Source organism: Chaetodon trifascialis, chromosome 3 (genome assembly GCF_039877785.1).
Source record: "Chaetodon trifascialis isolate fChaTrf1 chromosome 3, fChaTrf1.hap1, whole genome shotgun sequence".
Lineage (NCBI taxonomy): Eukaryota > Metazoa > Chordata > Actinopteri > Chaetodontiformes > Chaetodontidae > Chaetodon > Chaetodon trifascialis.
In genome coordinates this window covers 2014602-2033436 of record NC_092058.1, presented here as the reverse complement: position 1 = coordinate 2033436, position 18835 = coordinate 2014602, and the positions used below count along the sequence as shown (strand labels likewise).

Genomic DNA, 18835 nt, shown 5'->3' with positions numbered 1-18835 from the left:
ATTACAATAAAATATATTTATGTTTTTGGCCGTAACGTGACAAAATGTGGAAAAGTTCAAGGAGTATGAAAACTTTTCAAACCACCGTACAGTTAGAATAAGCACTGGTTAAGCATTAGGACCTGAACTATGACACCCTGGTGACACCCCCACCCCTGAAATGGATCCATCCATCCATGTAATGTCAGAGGTCAAACAGGAAATAATCAAATGAAATCAAGACAGAAAGAGCAGAGTTCAAATCAAAAATATGGATAAAGGTGGAGCAGAAAAAAGAGAGACGAGACTAAATCTAGAGGCTGCTGCTGCAAAAGGTTTCAACACATTTATTATTCAACAGTAACGTTACTGATGGCTGCGGCAGCGCGACGCAAAATCCTGCTCGCTGCTCATAAAATCAACAGTCAAACCAAGAAGAGGAGCAACTGGCTGATTCCAGAGGAGAGCAGAGGCACGAAGAGGAGGCCGAGTCACACGACGACCTCCCAGCAGGTGAGACGGCTAATGCTAGCTCATGTGGTGTTAACAGAGCTAATGCAACTGAGGGGCCGAAGCCTCCTGAAGACCCCTCAAAGAGCTTAAAGATCCCCTCCACTGCCAACCTGATGTCTACTGTTTGGCTTACATGGTAGAAACAGCCTGAGTTGAGGTATTGTGATTTGTTTCTAAGATGAACACAGAGACCTGAAGTTGCTGTAAATGTTTCACAAACACACATTTTTCCTCGTGGCTTTAATAATATGAAATGATGCAACGACTTCATGGCAAAGTTGAGATCATCACAAACAAACTGAATTTCTCTGAAGGTTTCTAAACTGTTTTCATAGTAAAGTTCATAAAAGAGCAAACAAGTCAGATCAAAGTTCTTCTCCTTGACGATTCCCAGCTGATACGTTCACAGAGGAATTAACACTTGTTAATGTCAGCGAACGTCTCCACAGAATATGCTGCAACTTGTTTTTCAGTGACTGAAAAGGCCATTTGAAGTGAACTATCTTAACTATCACAGCTAACGAACTCCTAATTGCAGATTCCTTGAATGACAATGATGAGACATTCTCAGAGGACATGTCTAATAAATCCCTTTGATACTGTAAGTGTGCGCTGCATGCTGGATGCTACACAACAAGACACCCCAGTGTGTGTGACCTTTACTGATGGGCCTAATGAGGGTTGAGGAGATGGCTGCTCGTTGTGTGTCCTGCAGCATGACTCCCTTCCTGAATACACTGAGGATTTCTGAAAATGTCAGCAGGTCCCAAAAGTCCTTCCTGGGGAAGGTGCAACAAAGTCCTGCTTACAGTACGTTTCCTCAGTCTTGTATGAAGTTTGGGGTTGAGCTGCGAAACAGAAGTTTTTCTTCTCAACAGAAAAAGTTGGAGGAATCAAAGCACTGAGTGATGTCATGACAAAATATCTGAACAGAGTCGAGTCCAGAGGCCTAACTTCCCTTTCACTCCATTACAAGAGCCAGGTTATAATTTGGAGGATACATTAAATCAGTGGATCTCAACCTTTTCCCTGAGGGGTCCAATACCTCAACTTAAGGACAGCTTGTCATTAATTAACTTCACATCTCTTGTGATTGGGTCAGCACCAAACTGAGGCAGTCCAGCCTTTGCACTGCTGTCAGCTCCAGGTAATGACCAACCTGGGAGCTGGGCGCTCTGACGGTGGGTCCATGAGTGAAAAGGACGGAGTTGGAGAATAAGGTTCACTGTTACCAGTGAACCATGTTATTTACAAAAATCAATGGAGCTGATGAGGTCAAACATTAAACATAAAGAAGGATTAGCATCACCTTCTGTTTGATTTACATTTTACACAGACTTTTTTGAACTGGGGTTGTATTTGGCAGTGAGCTAAGTTTGACTGATCAGCAACTGGCAAATGCTGGGTGGTCGAAACCCCCCGTTTGCAGTTATTTTTGAGCATATGATATCCCTGTTTCATGTTTAAAGCTCTGACCTAAAACCTTTTCTCATATCCTTTGTGCTTTTCTTCCCACCCTTCAGATCTTCTACATCAATCCTCGGTATATACTTTTCATTCACTTGGTGGTCAATGACATGATCCAAGTGACCTTGACCCTCATCCTGTTTATCATCACAACAACAAGCATGTCTTCTGCTCTTTCTGATCTCTTCATCACTTTGGCCACACAGCCTCTGGACTTTCATTCTCAAGTGTTCTGCCTCAGGGAAACTGTCTTCCCAAATCCCCTCATCATCAAGAAGAGAGATATCACATATTCAGTGTTTCTGGTTATAGTTTGGATCACTCTCTTTTACATTTACTTTAAGATCCTCCTCACTGCAAAAACAGCTAGCAAAGATGCTAAAAAAGCCAGAAACACAATCCTCCTCCATGGATTTCAGCTGCTGTTGTGCATGGCAACATATGCAGCCCCCCAGTTATTAAATGTTCTAAAGCAATGGTTCCCTGAGAACTATACAGACTCACTCTTTGCTTCCTATATTATTGTACAGATTCTGCCACGATCCATTAGTCCAATCATCTATGGCTTACGAGACAATACTTTCAGGAAGTACCTGAAAAGGTATCTGTTGTGTACACCATACTGTAAGCAACCATTCAAAAACTTGACTTAAAAGCCATTCCAATAAAAGGAAACAAAAAGGAAAGCTTTGCACAACCCCTGGCTTCACTCAGCTTCATGCAGACAGTGTAAAGTTCAAACACACAGCTGTGACACCTTTGTGGAATTCCAAACTCATATATCTGCATATTCGAAGCAGCACATCACACTCAGATTCAAGTCGTTAGGTTTAGTGTTCATTCAGTGTTGGTTACTCCAACGTGCAAAACACAAAGATATCAACAAGTTTGGAATAATACAATAGAATAGATTAAAATAATTCCTTGTTTTTTATTCATGAAAGTGTAGCAAATAAGTCCAGTTTTCACTGATGAGTTGGGAGGCTTTGCTGCTTTTTTATATATCACTAAAAATTTACATGATGTTAATGAAAAATAATTGTTAGTTTGAGCCCCAATCACATTAAAAAGTGGATATTAAATGTTTCTTAATTAAAACATTGTCTGCTGTTGTTTGACACATATTTGGTTGGAGAGATTAATCATCCAGATCTCTTATTATCACCTGTGGAAATTAAAACAATATGCAATAATTAGTGCTGTCAATTGATTAAAATATTTAATCGGAATTAATCGCATGAATGTTGTAGTTAACTCGCGATTAATCGCAAATTAATTGCACATTTTTATCTATTCGAAATGTCCCATTAATTAGCATTTTAATACTGTTATCAACATGGAAAAGTGGATCGGCTTGCTTTGTGCAAATGTTTTTTATTGAAAACAAAGTGTAGTGTTATATTTCACTCTAACATTCTCACTTTGAGCAGTCATTCACATTTGAATCAATCAAATCTCTCACATTTTAATATTGTCAATAAACAGAAAAAAAAAAAATTACTTTCAACAACCTTTTCTAAGGGATCAAAACATCATTACATCATTGTAAAGTAGGACTCAGGCTACAGTGCAGTTAAACCCTGGCTTAAACTTTCCTTTCTTAAGTTTCCTTTGAACATAATAGCATCCATCTGCCTCTGTGGAAAGCCGTCCATTGTCGCCTGGTTTTGACAAGGAGGCGGCGGAGAATTCGCATTCGCCATGTGTTTGGCCATCAAGTGGTATTTCAGACTGGATGTGCTACGGTGATAACTCAGTTCACACCGACAATAAACACAGATAACTTTGGTCTTGTCAGTCGACCCATCTGGCAACTTTTTGAAACTAAACTTTCCATTCAGAATCTTGTTCGCATCCATTTCGGCATTTCGCGCTTGACATCCACGCAAACTGGTAGCCTACTTTTTACAGCTAGCGAGCAGGCAAGACCAAACACGAGCGTGGGGCGTGCCTATTGTATTGTTTCCGGTTTACAACCGGATCTTTAGTTTTTCTTACGTTATTAGCAGTGGCCACAGCTTATAAAAAACTTCAAGTTCACTAGGTCACAAAGAGCGTTAATCTTGCTATTAAAAAAAATGACGCTGTTAAAATTGATTTGCGTTAATGCGTCAATAACGGCATATTTTTGACAGCACTAGTAATAATCACTATGTAAAACACAGCTACAACACACACGACTTATATTTTATTAAGATGGTGTTCACAGTGTTGCAGTCCTTTTAAACTCTAGTTGATCTCTAATCCAATTCAACAACAAGATGGAAACCACATATGTTTTATGAAGTGGAAGACTGAAAAGAAAAAAACCTAAACATGCTGCCATTTCTATAATTTTAAAAACCATGATTCAAAATAAGACACTAAACCTTAAACTTAAAGGGACTCCTGGTATTAAAGCATGGCAATATAACCGTTGTGTTTTTGGATGGATGCATTGAGGGTTGCACTTCCTGCAAAAAAGCTTCAATTTGCAGTACAAATCTAAACTAACGCTGAAATATTTTTCAATGTTCCTCTATAGGTGGCACAGTGGAACGGTGATAGGGCGTGTCCTCCACCATGCCTTCGGTTCCTGCTCGAGGAAAAAGGGGCCTTTCTGTGTGGAGTTTGCATGTTTTCCCCATGCTCACCTCCATAAAATACCCCCACTAAAAACATGCAAGAAGATCACCACCTGACCAATGGTGACGACAAAGGAACTGGTCGCCGGGCGCCGGTCGACTGGCAGCCCACCACTCCTGATCTGCCGTGGAGGAAGGACTGACCGTGGATGGGTCAAAAGTGCAGAAAGAATTTCACAAATGCATGGCATGTGCAGTTTCCTCCTAACTCTGTATATAAGTTGTGACGAATAAAGGAAATCTTAATCTTAATCTTATAACTGACGCCTGCAGGATCCTCCAATCAGCTCAATGAATTCCTCATCTTACGGCCACAATGTGTCGAGTGCTCTGAGTTATCGAGACTCTTACACCACATCTATGGCCAAAAATGTGGCTGTTCTGGCTCTTGGCCTTATAATCAACTATATCAATGGTACCCTGATTGACTCCTTCAGAAAACACCAGGGGCCTCATTTACCAACCGTGCGTACGCACAGAAGTGTGCACAATGTGTGCATACGAACATTCCCACGCAAAGTATGGGATTTATCAACTTGTACTTGTGCCTAGAAAACGATGAAACAATGAAACTACAAATAGAACGCACTAAGAGTCACAGTGTTCAGCAATCTCAAACAATCACACCTGTTCCCTGTTTCATCTAATCAATAAAATATTTTAATTAGTAATTAGTAGACAATGAATAATTAGTGTAACAGGTTGTGATAGGACAACCTCAAAAGAAAACTTGAAATGCACTTGCCATGGCCTATCTTGCACTATCAGAGATTTGCAAAGCCGTGCACTCTGAAGGGAACGCGTTTTCAAAGAGCGTGCTGATCTATTCAGCAGGTACCGCTTCCCAAAAAAATGTTCTTATGGATCTATGCTGTGATTTGCAACCGATGTTGGAGCGTGAGACAAAACGCACCAAAGCCATCCTGGTGCACATACAGCTCCTGTCTACCTGGGGATTTTTGGCCACTGAAACTTTTCAGCGGGAGATTGGAGACATATGTGGCATTTTGCAGCCAACGCTGAGCAGAATTATGCCGGCAGTGTTGAATGCAATAATTTCTCTGGCCCCAACTTACATCCAGTTCCCATACAGACCTCACCAAGAAGCCGAAATTAAACAAGGATTTCACGCCATCGCCGGATTCCCAAACATAATTGGAGCCATAGATTGCACTCACATCTCAATAAAAGCACCATCACATGATGAATTCAGCTCCGTGAACAATCAATACACAACTAATCAATACAACAATCAATACACAACTAATCTGCGATTTCCCCGTGGTTGTTCACCATGGTTGCCGGGATGTAGCCAATTCCTGCAGGCCTGTGGCTATAGACCCCACCGGTGCCTTCTGCCTCAGCCCTGACTCCAGAGCTTTGTCTGCCCTCCATTTTCTGCCTGTTCGCTCCTGTATGCCAGCCAATGCCACCTTTGGATCTGTGGAATCCCTGTACTGCAAGACTTCCCGTGTTCTGGACAGCATGAACTCTTCGGCGAGGCCGCTGAATGGGAGCTGCAGGATGTTAGTGGTACCGTACAGGGCAGAGCTGCTCAGACTGGGCGGTAGACCAAGTCATCTACGCAGGCTCCTGATGTTTCGCTCCATGGCCTCGACTGTTTTTATGGGTACTGTGTACACCAGCAGGCCACATAATCCGGGGCAAGATGGAATGCTGGTAAATGCAGGCCTTGAACCTTCTTGGCAGACCTGATATGTCAACCCGAATCAGCCAGTCCTCAAGTTTTTTGCTGTTTTCTGGATGGACGCAGAATCTGCAGTCAAAGTACTTCACAAGGCTCTTAACTGGCTGCTCTGTGATGGATGGGATGGCAGCTTCGGACAGTGAGAAGTGGAACTTGTCCACTACTTTTCCCCTCTTGAGCAGTAGAGACCTTGATTTTGCTGGCTTAAAGCTCATAAACTCTAAACTGACTGATGTTTGTGGAAACATGAGGAAGAATTACACCAACGAATGACTCTGGCTCTTTCTTGTTGTCTCGAGTGTGAGATGTCAAGAAAGAGTTCGGAGCAGGAGAAGGTGTTAATTATATACAATACATTATCTTTGTAGACAAGACGACTTTGTTCTATCATCAAAGCAATGTCGACACAATAGGCACATCATAATGTGCTGTACAATCAGGACAAAAGGTTCACTTAATCAGTGCATAATAACATACTGCATGTGGTGTCATGGTCAGCAGATTATGGCACACGCACACACCTAATCATATGATATGGTTATTCATTTGGTTTTAAGACAGTGAATGCTTATGATGAGTAAAAGAGAAGATGAAGAATAACAATTCCCATTACAGTACACACACACACACACACACACACACACACACACACACACACACACACACACACACACACACACACACACGTGCATGTGCATGCACACACGCACGCACACCCTGTGACTCCTCTTGATCCCATGACATTTAAAGTTAACTATATATTAAGTAGTTTCAAAGACGTCTGGCTTATTGTCTGTATCACTGCAATACACTGACTGTTGCCGAGGTGAGCACATATTCTTCCTGTATTATTCTGTGTATAAAGACACAATATATTGACTTGTGGTCATTTTTATTTTATTTTCTTATTATGTAAAATAGATTTTTAGACAGATGTTTTGGACTCTAGAAATACAAGCTTTATGTTTCTCACTAACATCGTTTGAGCCTTAGTCCTCTGATTGTATCAAAATGTGAATTCCAGTTGCACTTTTTCACTTTTATAGTAATAAATAATACTTTTTTTTAATAACTTTGAAATCAGCAAATCTCCAAAGAACAGTGCTTTTTCACAGCTTGGATATTTGTAAAAACAGGAAAAGGGCAGGTGTAATTGATAACTGGTTCACTGAGATGACTTACTGTGACACTCAACGCAACAGATGTTGTTATTTAGCACATGTGTGCTTTCCTGCTAAAATGAGCCAAAATCCACAACTTGATAAACCCATTTGTACATCTGTCAAAAGGTCTGATGGCATGTGCCTTCTTCACAGCAGACCTTTTCACTTTTCCTTGAGCTCGTAGGTAATGTACAGGTGTTACGAATAACATTAATGATGGCTTTGTTCTATTCAAGTGTCCTACTAAGTCATGACAGTGAGCCAGCATGGAAAATACCAGGACCCTGACACTGAAGCAGCTAAACAGACTTCAGCCATCATTTATTTTATTATTTACACCTGTGATTTTCATACTTTTCGTTTCATATCGATGAGACATTTTTCCTTACCTGCTGATTGGTCATATTCTATTTCATTCTCTAATCTAGTAATGTAAGCAGCAGTTGTCTCCGGTCAAACAGGTGTGAAGGACGCCATCAGTGGACTTATGAGTTCTTCAAACACTGGCAGCAATGTCACAACAGATGTTGTTCGGGACAACTTAAACAGAGCTATAATCAAGAATGTGATGACTGTGGTTCTCTGCATCGCCATCAACTATGTCAACAGTATTCTGGTATACACGTTCAGCAGACATCAGGTCTAAATCTCATTCTAGAAATCCATTTTGCATGTATAAATAAGTGTAAAATCATTTCAACATATGTGGTATATTCTCATATTATCAGTGGCACCTTTTCTATTCCTCTCCTCTCATTTCCTAATCAGTTCTGTCCTTCCCTGCAGGTTTTCAATATGAACCCTCGATACATCCTGTACATCCATCTGGTTATCAATGATATTATCCTGTTGACCATGTTCACGCTTCTTCAGGTCCTGAGTTACATCTTGTTGTCTCTTTATGTCTCTTTATGTATAGTTGTGCTAATGACTGCTATATTTGCAAGTCAAAACAATCCTCTAACACTAGCTGTGATGGCAGTAGAGTGTTACATCGCCATATGCTTCCCTCTGCGCCACGCGCAGATCTGTTCAATCAAGAAAACGTACATTACGATCGGCTTGATATGGGCGATAAATACACTTTCAGTCCTTCCTGAATTATTTGTCGCATTGGCAACAGAATCCCTGGAATTTTTTCATTCCAGAGTTTTTTGTCTGAGGGAAAATGTTTTCAGACAGCCCTATTTCAAAACAAAGAGAGATGTAGCCAACATAGTGTTTATGGTCATTGTTTGGCTCACTCTCTTCTACACATACTTGCAGATCCTTTTCACTGCAAAGGCGGCTGCTGCAGACGCCAGGAAAGCAAGGAACACTATCCTCCTCCATGGCTTCCAGCTACTGTTGTGTATGCTCACCTACGTTTTTTTTGCTATGATAGAAGGTCTGACGTACTTGTTCCCAAAAGGGGTGCTGGACATTCGCTACACTGTCGCAATACTTGTTCATGTTCTGCCTCGACTCATCAGTCCGGTTATTTATGGGCTACGAGACAAGACGTTCAGGCAGTACCTGAAAAGATACAGGATCTGTTCTGTACAAGTTAAAATTCATCCACAAAAAACTCTGAAGAGGCCATTATAAGGCCTGTTTTTGAGCTGCTCATGCCGTGCTCACAGTTTCATATTAAAGGAGAAAAAATGTTAAACACTAGCAAAGAGGTGAAGACAGTGACTGCTGCAGTCATTTTGTCTGTATGTGTAGTTCGCTTGTATAACCTTCATGTTTATTTTCTTTAATCAAATAAAGTGAATCAGCTGCTACTGGTCATTCAAACTGCAACAGAAGAATCATTTCAGTAACATTGACGAAATGAAAACAGTGCCATGGAAAACCTACCCAAAACTGGCCTCCATAAAATAAAATAATAATAATCATTAAAAGGGAGCTGAGAATAACAAGACTCCATTCAAACTGTGCTCAACTTGAACAGAACACCAACAATGGGAGAGGTACCAATCACAAGCAGCAGCAGCTGTAAAAAAGCAGAAATACACTTAATTTTCCCTGCAGTTCATTCTCCATCTGATCTTAAAAACATATCGTCTCCTGATGCGTTTGGTTCACACTGACACACAGACCTGATAACATTCACTCACATATATGCTATGTTTCCTTTCACCAAAGTCATCAATTTAAGTCCTTACTTCTTCCACACAGCATCAGCCTTCTTTTTTACTTCAGTCATCATTAATCACCGTGATCTCTTATGATATATACACATACAGTCTACGGTTTACATTTTATTTATCATCTGAAACTGCACAATTTTTGCTGTAAATACTTTTTTATATACTCAGTTATATTGTATTTTTTATTATATTATTAGAATGTTATATAATATGTATTATACATTATAATACATTTTATATAAATCTATTTAGTTTTACTTAGTTATGTTTTTATTATTATTCCTGTTTGTTTGTTGTGACTTTGCTACTTTTTTAAACAATTCTTGTACACATTCTGTGTTCTGTCTGTATGTTTAATTGCTACTGCAACAAAATAGTTTCCCAAATTGGGATCATTAAAGAAGCAGTCTAAGTCTTAGTCTACACAGAATATACACAAACACAAGGTTTTGTGGAACTGGGGAATCTAACATTCATGTTCACTCATGTGTAATTGATCCCTCCTTCAATCTGCCCTTACCTAACTGCTGTGAAACATTAACCCCTGCATGCTTTGTGTTGAGGAACTGAGGCAGATGGAGGTCCAGCTGATTCATACAAACACCAAAACCAAACAGCAGCATTGACTGCACAGAAGCTTACTGGTATTTTGTTTCTGACCAGTCAAGAATGACCTCCCACGACAAACAAGAGAACCAGTTGTCCCGTTCAAGTGACCAGGACCTCACAGCCACTGTAACTATTACCCAAAGGAGCAAAGGAGGAAGTCAGGTGACGTTCTGATGGAGCCACAGACTCCACAATGGGAGGGGGTCGAGGTGAACACCTGGCTCGACAAAGTTTTGGACTTTAACACCATTTCCTGTTTCCTACAGACCGTCAACAGCACGGTCCATCAACCACGACCACAATCATTCCTTAACCGTATCCAGGTGGTGTAACCATAAAGGTCCCCTCACCTTAACAAAGCAGCACTTAAACAACATTTTCTGCTGTTTAATTTGCAGGACTTGTTGGATCAATCACAAACGAGCAACAACGAAAAGCTGCAGCCATCAAACTTTCTACGTGGACAATCTGTCTGATGACTGTGTGTATCCCTGATAAACCCACCTGCTCAGCACCACACAGCACACACAGTTAACAGAAGAAGAAGAGTGAAGAATGGACTTACATTTACCAGGTTACACGGCGCTGGTCAAAAGGACGCTGCTGCCACCGCGTGCCTGCAACAGAAAGATTCATGGAGATTTAAGACTCTCAGTGTCCATTCGCAGTTACAGCACAGAAGGAACAGCTCAACATTTTTGGAAATGTAGTCTGGTTGAAGTTCACCCAGCTTAGCATGAAGACTTCAAATAGAGGAAAACAGCTAGCATGGCTCTGTGCAAAGTGAAGACAATGGCCTACTAACACTTTGTGTTTGTGCACAGATCAAACAACAGCCAAGAGCCAACACCTTCATCAGTCAAATTTAGAGGTGCTGATTGGCATATTTCCCCCTTTAAGACAGTCAGAAGATGTTCTGTATTGTTTCTGGTCTTTATCCTGAAACCAGGCCAGACACATCCACTCAACAACAACAACTGATATTAATCCTCAAGAAAGCAAATGAGTGTATGACCTAAACACACACACACACACACACACACACACACACACACACACACACACACACACACACACACACACACACACACACACACACACACACACACACACACACACACACACACACACACACACACACACACACACACACACACACACACACACACACACACGACTCAACATTACCCCAAATGTCTTCGATCAGAAAATACATAAACTCCCTGCATCAGCAGCCACAGCAGACTGGTGTAATGTGACGTTCTGCTGGGCAGGTACTGTCTATTCATGCTGACTGCTGCTTCTACTGCATCGGACTGTTGATACTGTATGGGCTGCAAAGTGCTGTGTTCTTGTGCATATCATGATCTGGTACATCCGCTTAATATATGTAATTTGTATTATGTATCACGTATTGTTCGTTCATTGTCAACGGGTAATCCTGAACTGCTGCTTCTGTCACTGTAGAAACAAACGGAGTGAGTGTAATGAAGTGTACTTTCTGTGGTATTCTGGAATAGCAAGCTTGGTTGTGGATGATAGGAGTTGGCAATTGATCAGTAAATGTTTTCTGTCCTTATTTCTGACTCACACTAGGAGCTAGGCTGTTAGCAGACTTTGTTGTTACTGCCATGCATTTTCTCGTAGCACTGTCTCGTAGGACCTATGTCCAGTTGGACCACAAAGTTGCGTTAGGGCACTTACTCTTGTTGTTCTCTCCCGTCTAGAACTTTCCTTGTGATGTATGAAAATCTCGTATTAATGTTGCTTTGGATGAAAGCGTCTGCCAAATGACAAATTGTAATTGAAGTTGTAATATGCAGGACAGTCGGCTTCCTAAAGCGGTCGTGGTTATGCTCCATTGTTCCCTCAGACAAAGCCAACAGTGGGCCCAGCTGCATCGTCTGCTCTGAACAAGCTTACAGAGTCTCAGAAAAAGCTGAACAGTTTGGGATGTAGCCAGAACACAGTCGAGAAAGAAATATTACAAATATTATCATTAACTATTTATTTCCTCTTCTTATTCTTGAATCTTTTACAGTGAAAATCTTTTTAACCTTGAGACTTTGGAGGGCACACCATAATCTAGAGAACAATCTATGCTTATTTCAGGCAGGATTTCGCCATTTCGGCATGAATTTTTCATCTGTGAATGGAACCTCAACTACAGCTGGGAGTCAGCGGGACACCTTCACCACAGCTGTGACCAAGAACGTGATCGTCACAGCCCTCTGCATCTCCATTAACTACATCAATGGCACTCTGGTCCACACGTTCAGAAAGCACCAGGTGTGTTTTTACAGTTTATATGTGCAAGCAGAGAATTGGGATTCTGCAGAGGAGCAGAACTTAAACATGCCAAATATCTTTCTTTCTTTTCAAATCCTCTTCTTTCCCTCCCAGACTTAAACAAACAGGTGTTTAATTTGGAGATTCGTGTTCATTGTTGTCAAAGTTTTAACAAATCAGTTAAAATATTAGAAATTAGACAAGACAGACAGGAGTCAAAGATGCATTGTGCCCTGTTTAAATATATGAACTTAAATATAGTTTCATTCCACCCCTGTACCACTAATATTAATCTGATTTGGGTCCATGCTCCTAATGTTTATACGTTCTCTATTTTTTATGCATAATCCAGTCATCCATCCATCCATTATCTATACCGCCTATCCCTTTCGGGGTTGCGGGGGGCTGGAGCCTATCCCAGCTACAATGGGCGAGCGGCGGGGTACACCCTGAACCGGTCGCCAGCCGATTGCAGGGCGCATAATCCAGTCATATTCAGTGTAAATATGTCTTTAAATGTGTCACTTTCTTACTCCTCATAAAGGAGAGACAGTACCAGATTTCACAGGTGCTTTTATTTACAAGAAGCTTCTGAAAGACGAGGTATCTTTCATTTACTGGTCACTGAGGTAATTTTGCTATAATCATGAGCAAGTCATTCAAGTATTTTCAAGTTATGAGGTTGTGAGTGGGTTATAGTCAACTGCTCGCTCTGCTTTGATTGTCATGTTATTTTTTTGCTCTTTCACTGGAACAAATGAACAGCTTGAAAATAAAGTTAAAGAAATGGAGAAAGCAACTATAAAGTTCTTAACTAAATCATCTCCAGTACGACTTTTCTCCTCCTTTAGATCTTCAGTTCAAGCCCTCGTTACATTCTGTTCATCCACCTGGTGATAAACGACATGATGCAGCTGCTCCTGTCAACTTTTCTCCACGTCATCAGCTACACCCTTTACACAATCAATGTATCCTTCTGCCTCATCCTGCTCATCATCACCATCCTCACCACCCTTAACACCCCACTAAATCTGGCTGGCATGGCAGTAGAGTGCTACATCGCCATCTGCATGCCCCTCCGTCATGGACAGATCTGCACCGTCAGGAAAACCTACATCCTGATTGGCTTGATCTGGGTTGCCAGCGCATTCTCCATCCTCCCAGATCTCTTCATCCTCTTGGCCACAGAGCCGCTGCACTTTTTTCACTCCAAGTTGTTTTGTGCCAGAGATTACGTCTTCAGAAGCACTTACAGCCTGAAGAAGAGGGACGTCTCACACTTCGTTTGCCTCGCCCTGGTCTGGCTCACACTCTTCTACACTTACTTCAGGATTCTGTTCACTGCCAAGGAAGCAACCATGGACATTAAGAAAGCCAGAAACACTATCCTTCTCCATGGTTTCCAGTTAATCTTATGTATGCTGACTTACGTTAGACACACGTTTGAACAAGCTCTCCTCCACTTATTCCCCAAGCAGTACCTGGCAGTACGCTTTGCATCCTATGTCATTGTCCAGATCCTTCCACGGTTCATTAGTCCAATTGTCTATGGCCTGCGAGACCAGGCCTTCAGGAGATATGTGAGAAGGTACCTGCTTTGTAAAGTGAGTGTGGGAAACCACCCAGAAACTTCACCATGTCAAACATGAGACCTGCTATGAAACTACAGAGTTTCTCAGCTTCCAACCACATTCTAGCAAACACTGCATGTACGCAACGTGACATCTGCAGACCAGAAAGATCATTCATCTCTACAACAGTATGGAAAGTCTTGTTTTGTACTAAAAAAATACAGCAGAACAGTAACAAAGTTAGATGGGTTTAATATACTGCCAGAGATAAAGAAAGTTATGATGTCCAAATTTGTTAATATAAAAGAAATAACCAGCACTAATACATGTTTAAACATTATGATGGGTCGATTCGGCTGAAGGTAAAAGGGATTAATGGCAGAATGCTGCATGTCGTGAATGTAACGGGAAATAAAATCTAACCTGAGCAAAGATTTAAGACTTGTTTTGATGTTTTTAACTCGCCTTTGAGAGCAGATTCAGGTCTGATGTGCAAAGAAGGAAATAAAATCAGCAGCATGTCAGCGTGAAATCTGATTCATTTATTCGAGAGTCTGATTTTAGATGGAGTTTTTTATTTTACGTTTCTAAGTCTTCAACTATGAGGTCAAAGAAGTGTGCATTCATGGTAAAGTGCTGTGTTCATACAACATTTTGACTGAACTGAACTGATCAGAAGTTTGAGGGTGATTCCTTTATACTGTGTCGCTTCATTTTGTCTGGACTGTGTACTTTCTCTCTCTCAGGTCTCAGTGAAGCATGAGCTCAGCAGTGGGTCCTGCAGCCAACATGACTTTCCCTCATCAGGTCTGGTGAAGAAATTGTCTTTTTGCTGCCACATGCTTGAAAATGAATGTTTATATCAAAGAAAAAGTGGGACTCTTTTTGATTGGCTTGTGCTCTTCATGTTTTTCTGCTGCGAGCTTTCTGCTGAGTGAACGCAGCACACACACATGTGAATAACTTCTTATTCAAACTAAAAAACATCTCACATCTAACATGAAATAAGAACTTTTCATCATAAACTATGAAAATAATAATCAATCCTCGCTGTTCCTAAACTTTACAGATACAACACTGAATCCATGTCTAATCAAAGCTTCTTCACGTGAGTCATTGAGCTCACAGCATGACTGAATTAAAGCTACTCTGCCACCTTTTACCCAAATATTAAGCCTTGGAGAGGACTCACTTTGTGTCCGGTTCCAGATTATTGTCACTTATTTGTTTTATCTCCTGACTCACAAATGTGATAATGGATAAAAGGTTGTTTGCTTGAGAAGGAAAACGTCTTTCTGAATGTTTCATTGCAGATTAAGAACAGTCACGACTTTCTTTCCACCTCTGACTGCAGTCAAATCAAACTCAAGTGTTTGTCAATGAACTTGAGCTGATGTGTGAAAGAATGTGTAATTTTAATCAACATTTGACAAAATACTTTCTAAGGTCTGAAGACTCACACTGAGGCCTTAGAGAATGTGGACATGACTTATTATTCCTGATTCGACCTCTTCAAGTGTGCATTTCAAACGAGCTCACGGCTGACGGACACATGATGGACCTCAGATGGATGGTGTTTGGCTGTATTTCAGAGTCATTTCTGTTTCTTTCTCTTTGGCGCCCTCTGCTGCTGCACGCGCACACACACACACACACACACACACACACACACACACACACACACACACACACACACACACACACACACACACACACACACACACACACACACACACACACACACACACACACACACACAGTGCTGAAACAATCACTCACTCATTTATAAATCCCACATATTTGCTTGTTCCAGCTTCTCAAATGTGAGGATTTCCCACTTTTCTCTGTTTTATATTCAAGTAAAATCTTGTGTAAAATCAATACATAACTTCAATTATCTGCAGGCCTTAGACACACGTGCAGCCAGGTGTCCCAGCAGATACACCTGCAGCCACTCATCTTATTCACACTGTGCTGAAACAGACGCCTTTATGAAAACTGGAAATAGAAATGAGCAATTTTCAGCATCTTCTAGATCTTTTTCCTCTCTTAAACCACCTTAAACTGCTCACCACATTTTTCACTCCTCCTCTCTCTTCCAGACTTTTTACGAAGACCCTCGTTACATCCTCTTCATCCACATGGTGATCAATGATGCCATCCAGCTGACCGTCACGATCACACTTTTTGTCCTCAGCTACATCTTCTACAAGATCAACGTCTCCTTCTGCTGCTTCTTCATCCTGGTGGCCGTCTTCACCACCAGAAACACCCCGGTCAATTTAGCTAGCATGGCCATAGAGCGCTACATTGCCATTTGTAAGCCTTTACGTCACCCCCAGATCTGCACAGTGAGAAGGACTTACGTTGTCATCGGGTTGATCTGGTTTATTTGTGTGGCTCCAGATATTACAGATCTATTTGTGACTCTGGCAACCGAGTCCCTGAGCTTCTTTCACGACTCGGTGTTCTGCTTGCGACAGAACGTGTTTAAAGACCCGATCCTGGCGTACAAAAGACAAGTCTTCGATGTCATCTACTTCTCCTGTGTGTTCTTGACTCTGGTCTTCACCTATCTGAGGATCCTGTTTGCAGCGAGGGCCCTCTCCACAGAGAAGATATCCGCCCAGAGGGCCAGAAACACCATCCTGCTCCACGGGGCCCAGCTGGCCATGTGCATGCTCTCCTACATCTCCCCGAGCGTGGAGATCGTTCTGCGTCTGATCTTCCCCGGCCGAATTCTGGAAATCAGATTCGCAAACTACCTGATCGTCTACATCCTGCCTCGGTTCCTGAGCCCGATAATCTACGGCGTCAGAGACAAAAAGTTCAGGAAGTACCTCAAGATGCACCTTCTGAGCAACAGGTGCAGGGCCAAACTGCCGACGGTGGCCCCCCTGGACAACAATGACATGTAAGAGATTATATATATGCAAGAGGCAGCGGTGAGCTAAAGGTTAGAGAAGAGCTTCAGTCCTCGACCGACACGATAAATGTGATCTGGATGTTTAGAAAAGAGAAGCTTTCTCTGGATAAATAAAGGTCAAAACGAGGAAACGATGAAGCTCTTCACTCTCTGATGAAGAAAACCTTTTGATTTTTAATGTTAACATTAGACTGTTGTCAAGAAAATATAACTGTTCCATCAATAGAGTCACAATAAAGTGTATGAAAATGACACCCTGGGAACTGAGCTGACAGCCGAAACACAGACAACAGACCAAATCATCTCATTTCATCCAACTGAGTCTGTAGATGACAGATGACAGTTTGGTGAAAGTGACCAAGACACACAGTGAGCAGGACTTCTTTCAGTTCTTTGCTCCTCGTTGGCCGACACGATTAATATCCATATGTGTGATATCAGGGAAGCACTGATCCAACACTGACGATGGACATCAGTCCAGGACTGTCTCAAACAGCTGCATCGGGGGTCAGCGATGATGGGGCCACACTGCTCACTTCAGTTCTACTTTTACAAACATTTGTTGATGTTCACAAACATTTTTGACTCCTGTTTATTTTGAATGTTTTGTTTCTAGCAGGTTTGCTTGTTTTCACATCTTATGTAAATTCTGATTTATGAAGTTTGTGACTGTGATTTTAGATTTTTGTGTTTTGTTTGATGCTGCTGTGTTGTTTTATGCTGGAATTTTAATTCCTGACCAACTGGTTGCTGCTTTTCAAAGGTTTACACTTGAATTGAATTCCTGTTAATGTTGAATTCTTTACCAGGTTACTGCTGCACCATTATTATTTAAATAATAAATAACAATTCACTTAATTTCTATCCATGTTTCAGTCAAGCCTGAAGCCTCTTCCACACACTGAGGCACACAGCTTATTGATTAAACACTATCTGATTGGTTCTCTGTATCAGCTGACTTCCAAACTCACATATCGGATCAGATCTGAACAAACGTGCACCGGTGCGTGTTCATAGTTCATATCGGCCGACACCTCGACTCGACTGCTTATCGTTCAGCTCCGGTCGTCACACTTTGTCCTCATTGTCACTGCTGAGAATCTCAGTCCACGCTCAGTGTGTAGAGGACAGACATCACACAGTCTGGCTCTGGAGGCAGCACACACCGACCTCCATTGAAAAGACACAATAACGCCACCTGGTGGCACAAACCATTTTCTAACAGCGTCACAGTCTCAGCGTCTCACTCGTTCAATGAAATGATTAAATGTGAACTAAAACATCATCAGTTGATCACGAACGTCCTGATCTGTGTCATTTACTGCGGAAGGCTACAAATCAGAAGGAAATGTGATGCATCATTACAGAAAAATGTCATTTTGTTGTAGTATTTGTGTTGCTGGATTGGCTGCATTAAATTTCAAGTCTGTTTCCACATGGTGGATTTTGTCCACCCGTCTGTTGGACAGTTGAACGACCTTCAGATGTTGAAACGTTCATGACTGAAACTCGATTTCTCCACAAATCAGAGCTGTCAGATTTCATCAATATCACGTCAACATTTGAAATCAAAATCAATCTTGAGTGAATCTGACGATCGCGGCACGTTGGCTGTCTGTCAGACTCAAATCCAAAATAAATCCTTCAGCTGACGTTCATGTTAGCTAACGAGTCATATCACTGCCTGACTGCATGAGCCTCACCCTGATCAGCGCACACACACACACACACACACACACACACACACACACACACACACACACACACACACACACACACACACACACACACACACACACACACACACACACACACACACACACACACACACACACACACACACACACACAC

At 41.6% G+C, this 18835-nt stretch overlaps 4 protein-coding genes across 4 annotated transcripts; all 4 read left to right on the top strand.

The window, feature by feature from the left end:
• The first annotated feature begins 351 nt into the window (after positions 1–351).
• LOC139351650 (odorant receptor 131-2-like) lies at positions 352–2612 on the top strand. Its single transcript, XM_070993637.1, has 2 exons — positions 352–492; positions 2016–2612. Exons 1-2 carry the CDS (start codon positions 352–354, stop codon positions 2610–2612), a joined length of 738 nt encoding a protein of 245 aa, XP_070849738.1.
• Positions 2613–7968: 5356 nt separating this feature from the next.
• On the top strand, positions 7969–9041 carry LOC139351639 (odorant receptor 131-2-like). The gene is made up of 2 exons (XM_070993627.1): positions 7969–8094; positions 8241–9041. The coding sequence occupies exons 1-2, from the start codon at positions 8023–8025 to the stop codon at positions 9039–9041; spliced, it is 873 nt and encodes a 290-aa protein (XP_070849728.1). The 5' UTR covers positions 7969–8022.
• Positions 9042–12331: 3290 nt separating this feature from the next.
• On the top strand, positions 12332–14136 carry LOC139351632 (odorant receptor 131-2-like). Its single transcript, XM_070993614.1, has 2 exons — positions 12332–12487; positions 13339–14136. The coding sequence occupies exons 1-2, from the start codon at positions 12332–12334 to the stop codon at positions 14134–14136; spliced, it is 954 nt and encodes a 317-aa protein (XP_070849715.1).
• Positions 14137–16199: 2063 nt separating this feature from the next.
• Positions 16200–16976, top strand: LOC139351625 (odorant receptor 131-2-like). The gene has a single exon (XM_070993603.1). The coding sequence runs from the start codon at positions 16200–16202 to the stop codon at positions 16974–16976; it is 777 nt and encodes a 258-aa protein (XP_070849704.1).
• The last annotated feature ends 1859 nt before the right edge of the window (positions 16977–18835 follow it).

Excerpts from the sequence above, each read along its gene's own strand:
- LOC139351650 (XM_070993637.1), top strand. The coding sequence starts at position 352 with ATGGCTGCGGCAGCGCGACGCAAAATCCTGCTCGCTGCTCATAAAATC. Across the intron at positions 493-2,015 it reads ACACGACGACCTCCCAGCAG|ATCTTCTACATCAATCCTCG; the intron begins GTGAGACGGCTA and ends CCCACCCTTCAG.
- LOC139351639 (XM_070993627.1), top strand. The coding sequence starts at position 8,023 with ATGACTGTGGTTCTCTGCATCGCCATCAACTATGTCAACAGTATTCTG. Across the intron at positions 8,095-8,240 it reads ACACGTTCAGCAGACATCAG|GTTTTCAATATGAACCCTCG; the intron begins GTCTAAATCTCA and ends CCTTCCCTGCAG.
- LOC139351632 (XM_070993614.1), top strand. The coding sequence starts at position 12,332 with ATGAATTTTTCATCTGTGAATGGAACCTCAACTACAGCTGGGAGTCAG. Across the intron at positions 12,488-13,338 it reads ACACGTTCAGAAAGCACCAG|ATCTTCAGTTCAAGCCCTCG; the intron begins GTGTGTTTTTAC and ends CTCCTCCTTTAG.
- LOC139351625 (XM_070993603.1), top strand. The coding sequence starts at position 16,200 with ATGGTGATCAATGATGCCATCCAGCTGACCGTCACGATCACACTTTTT.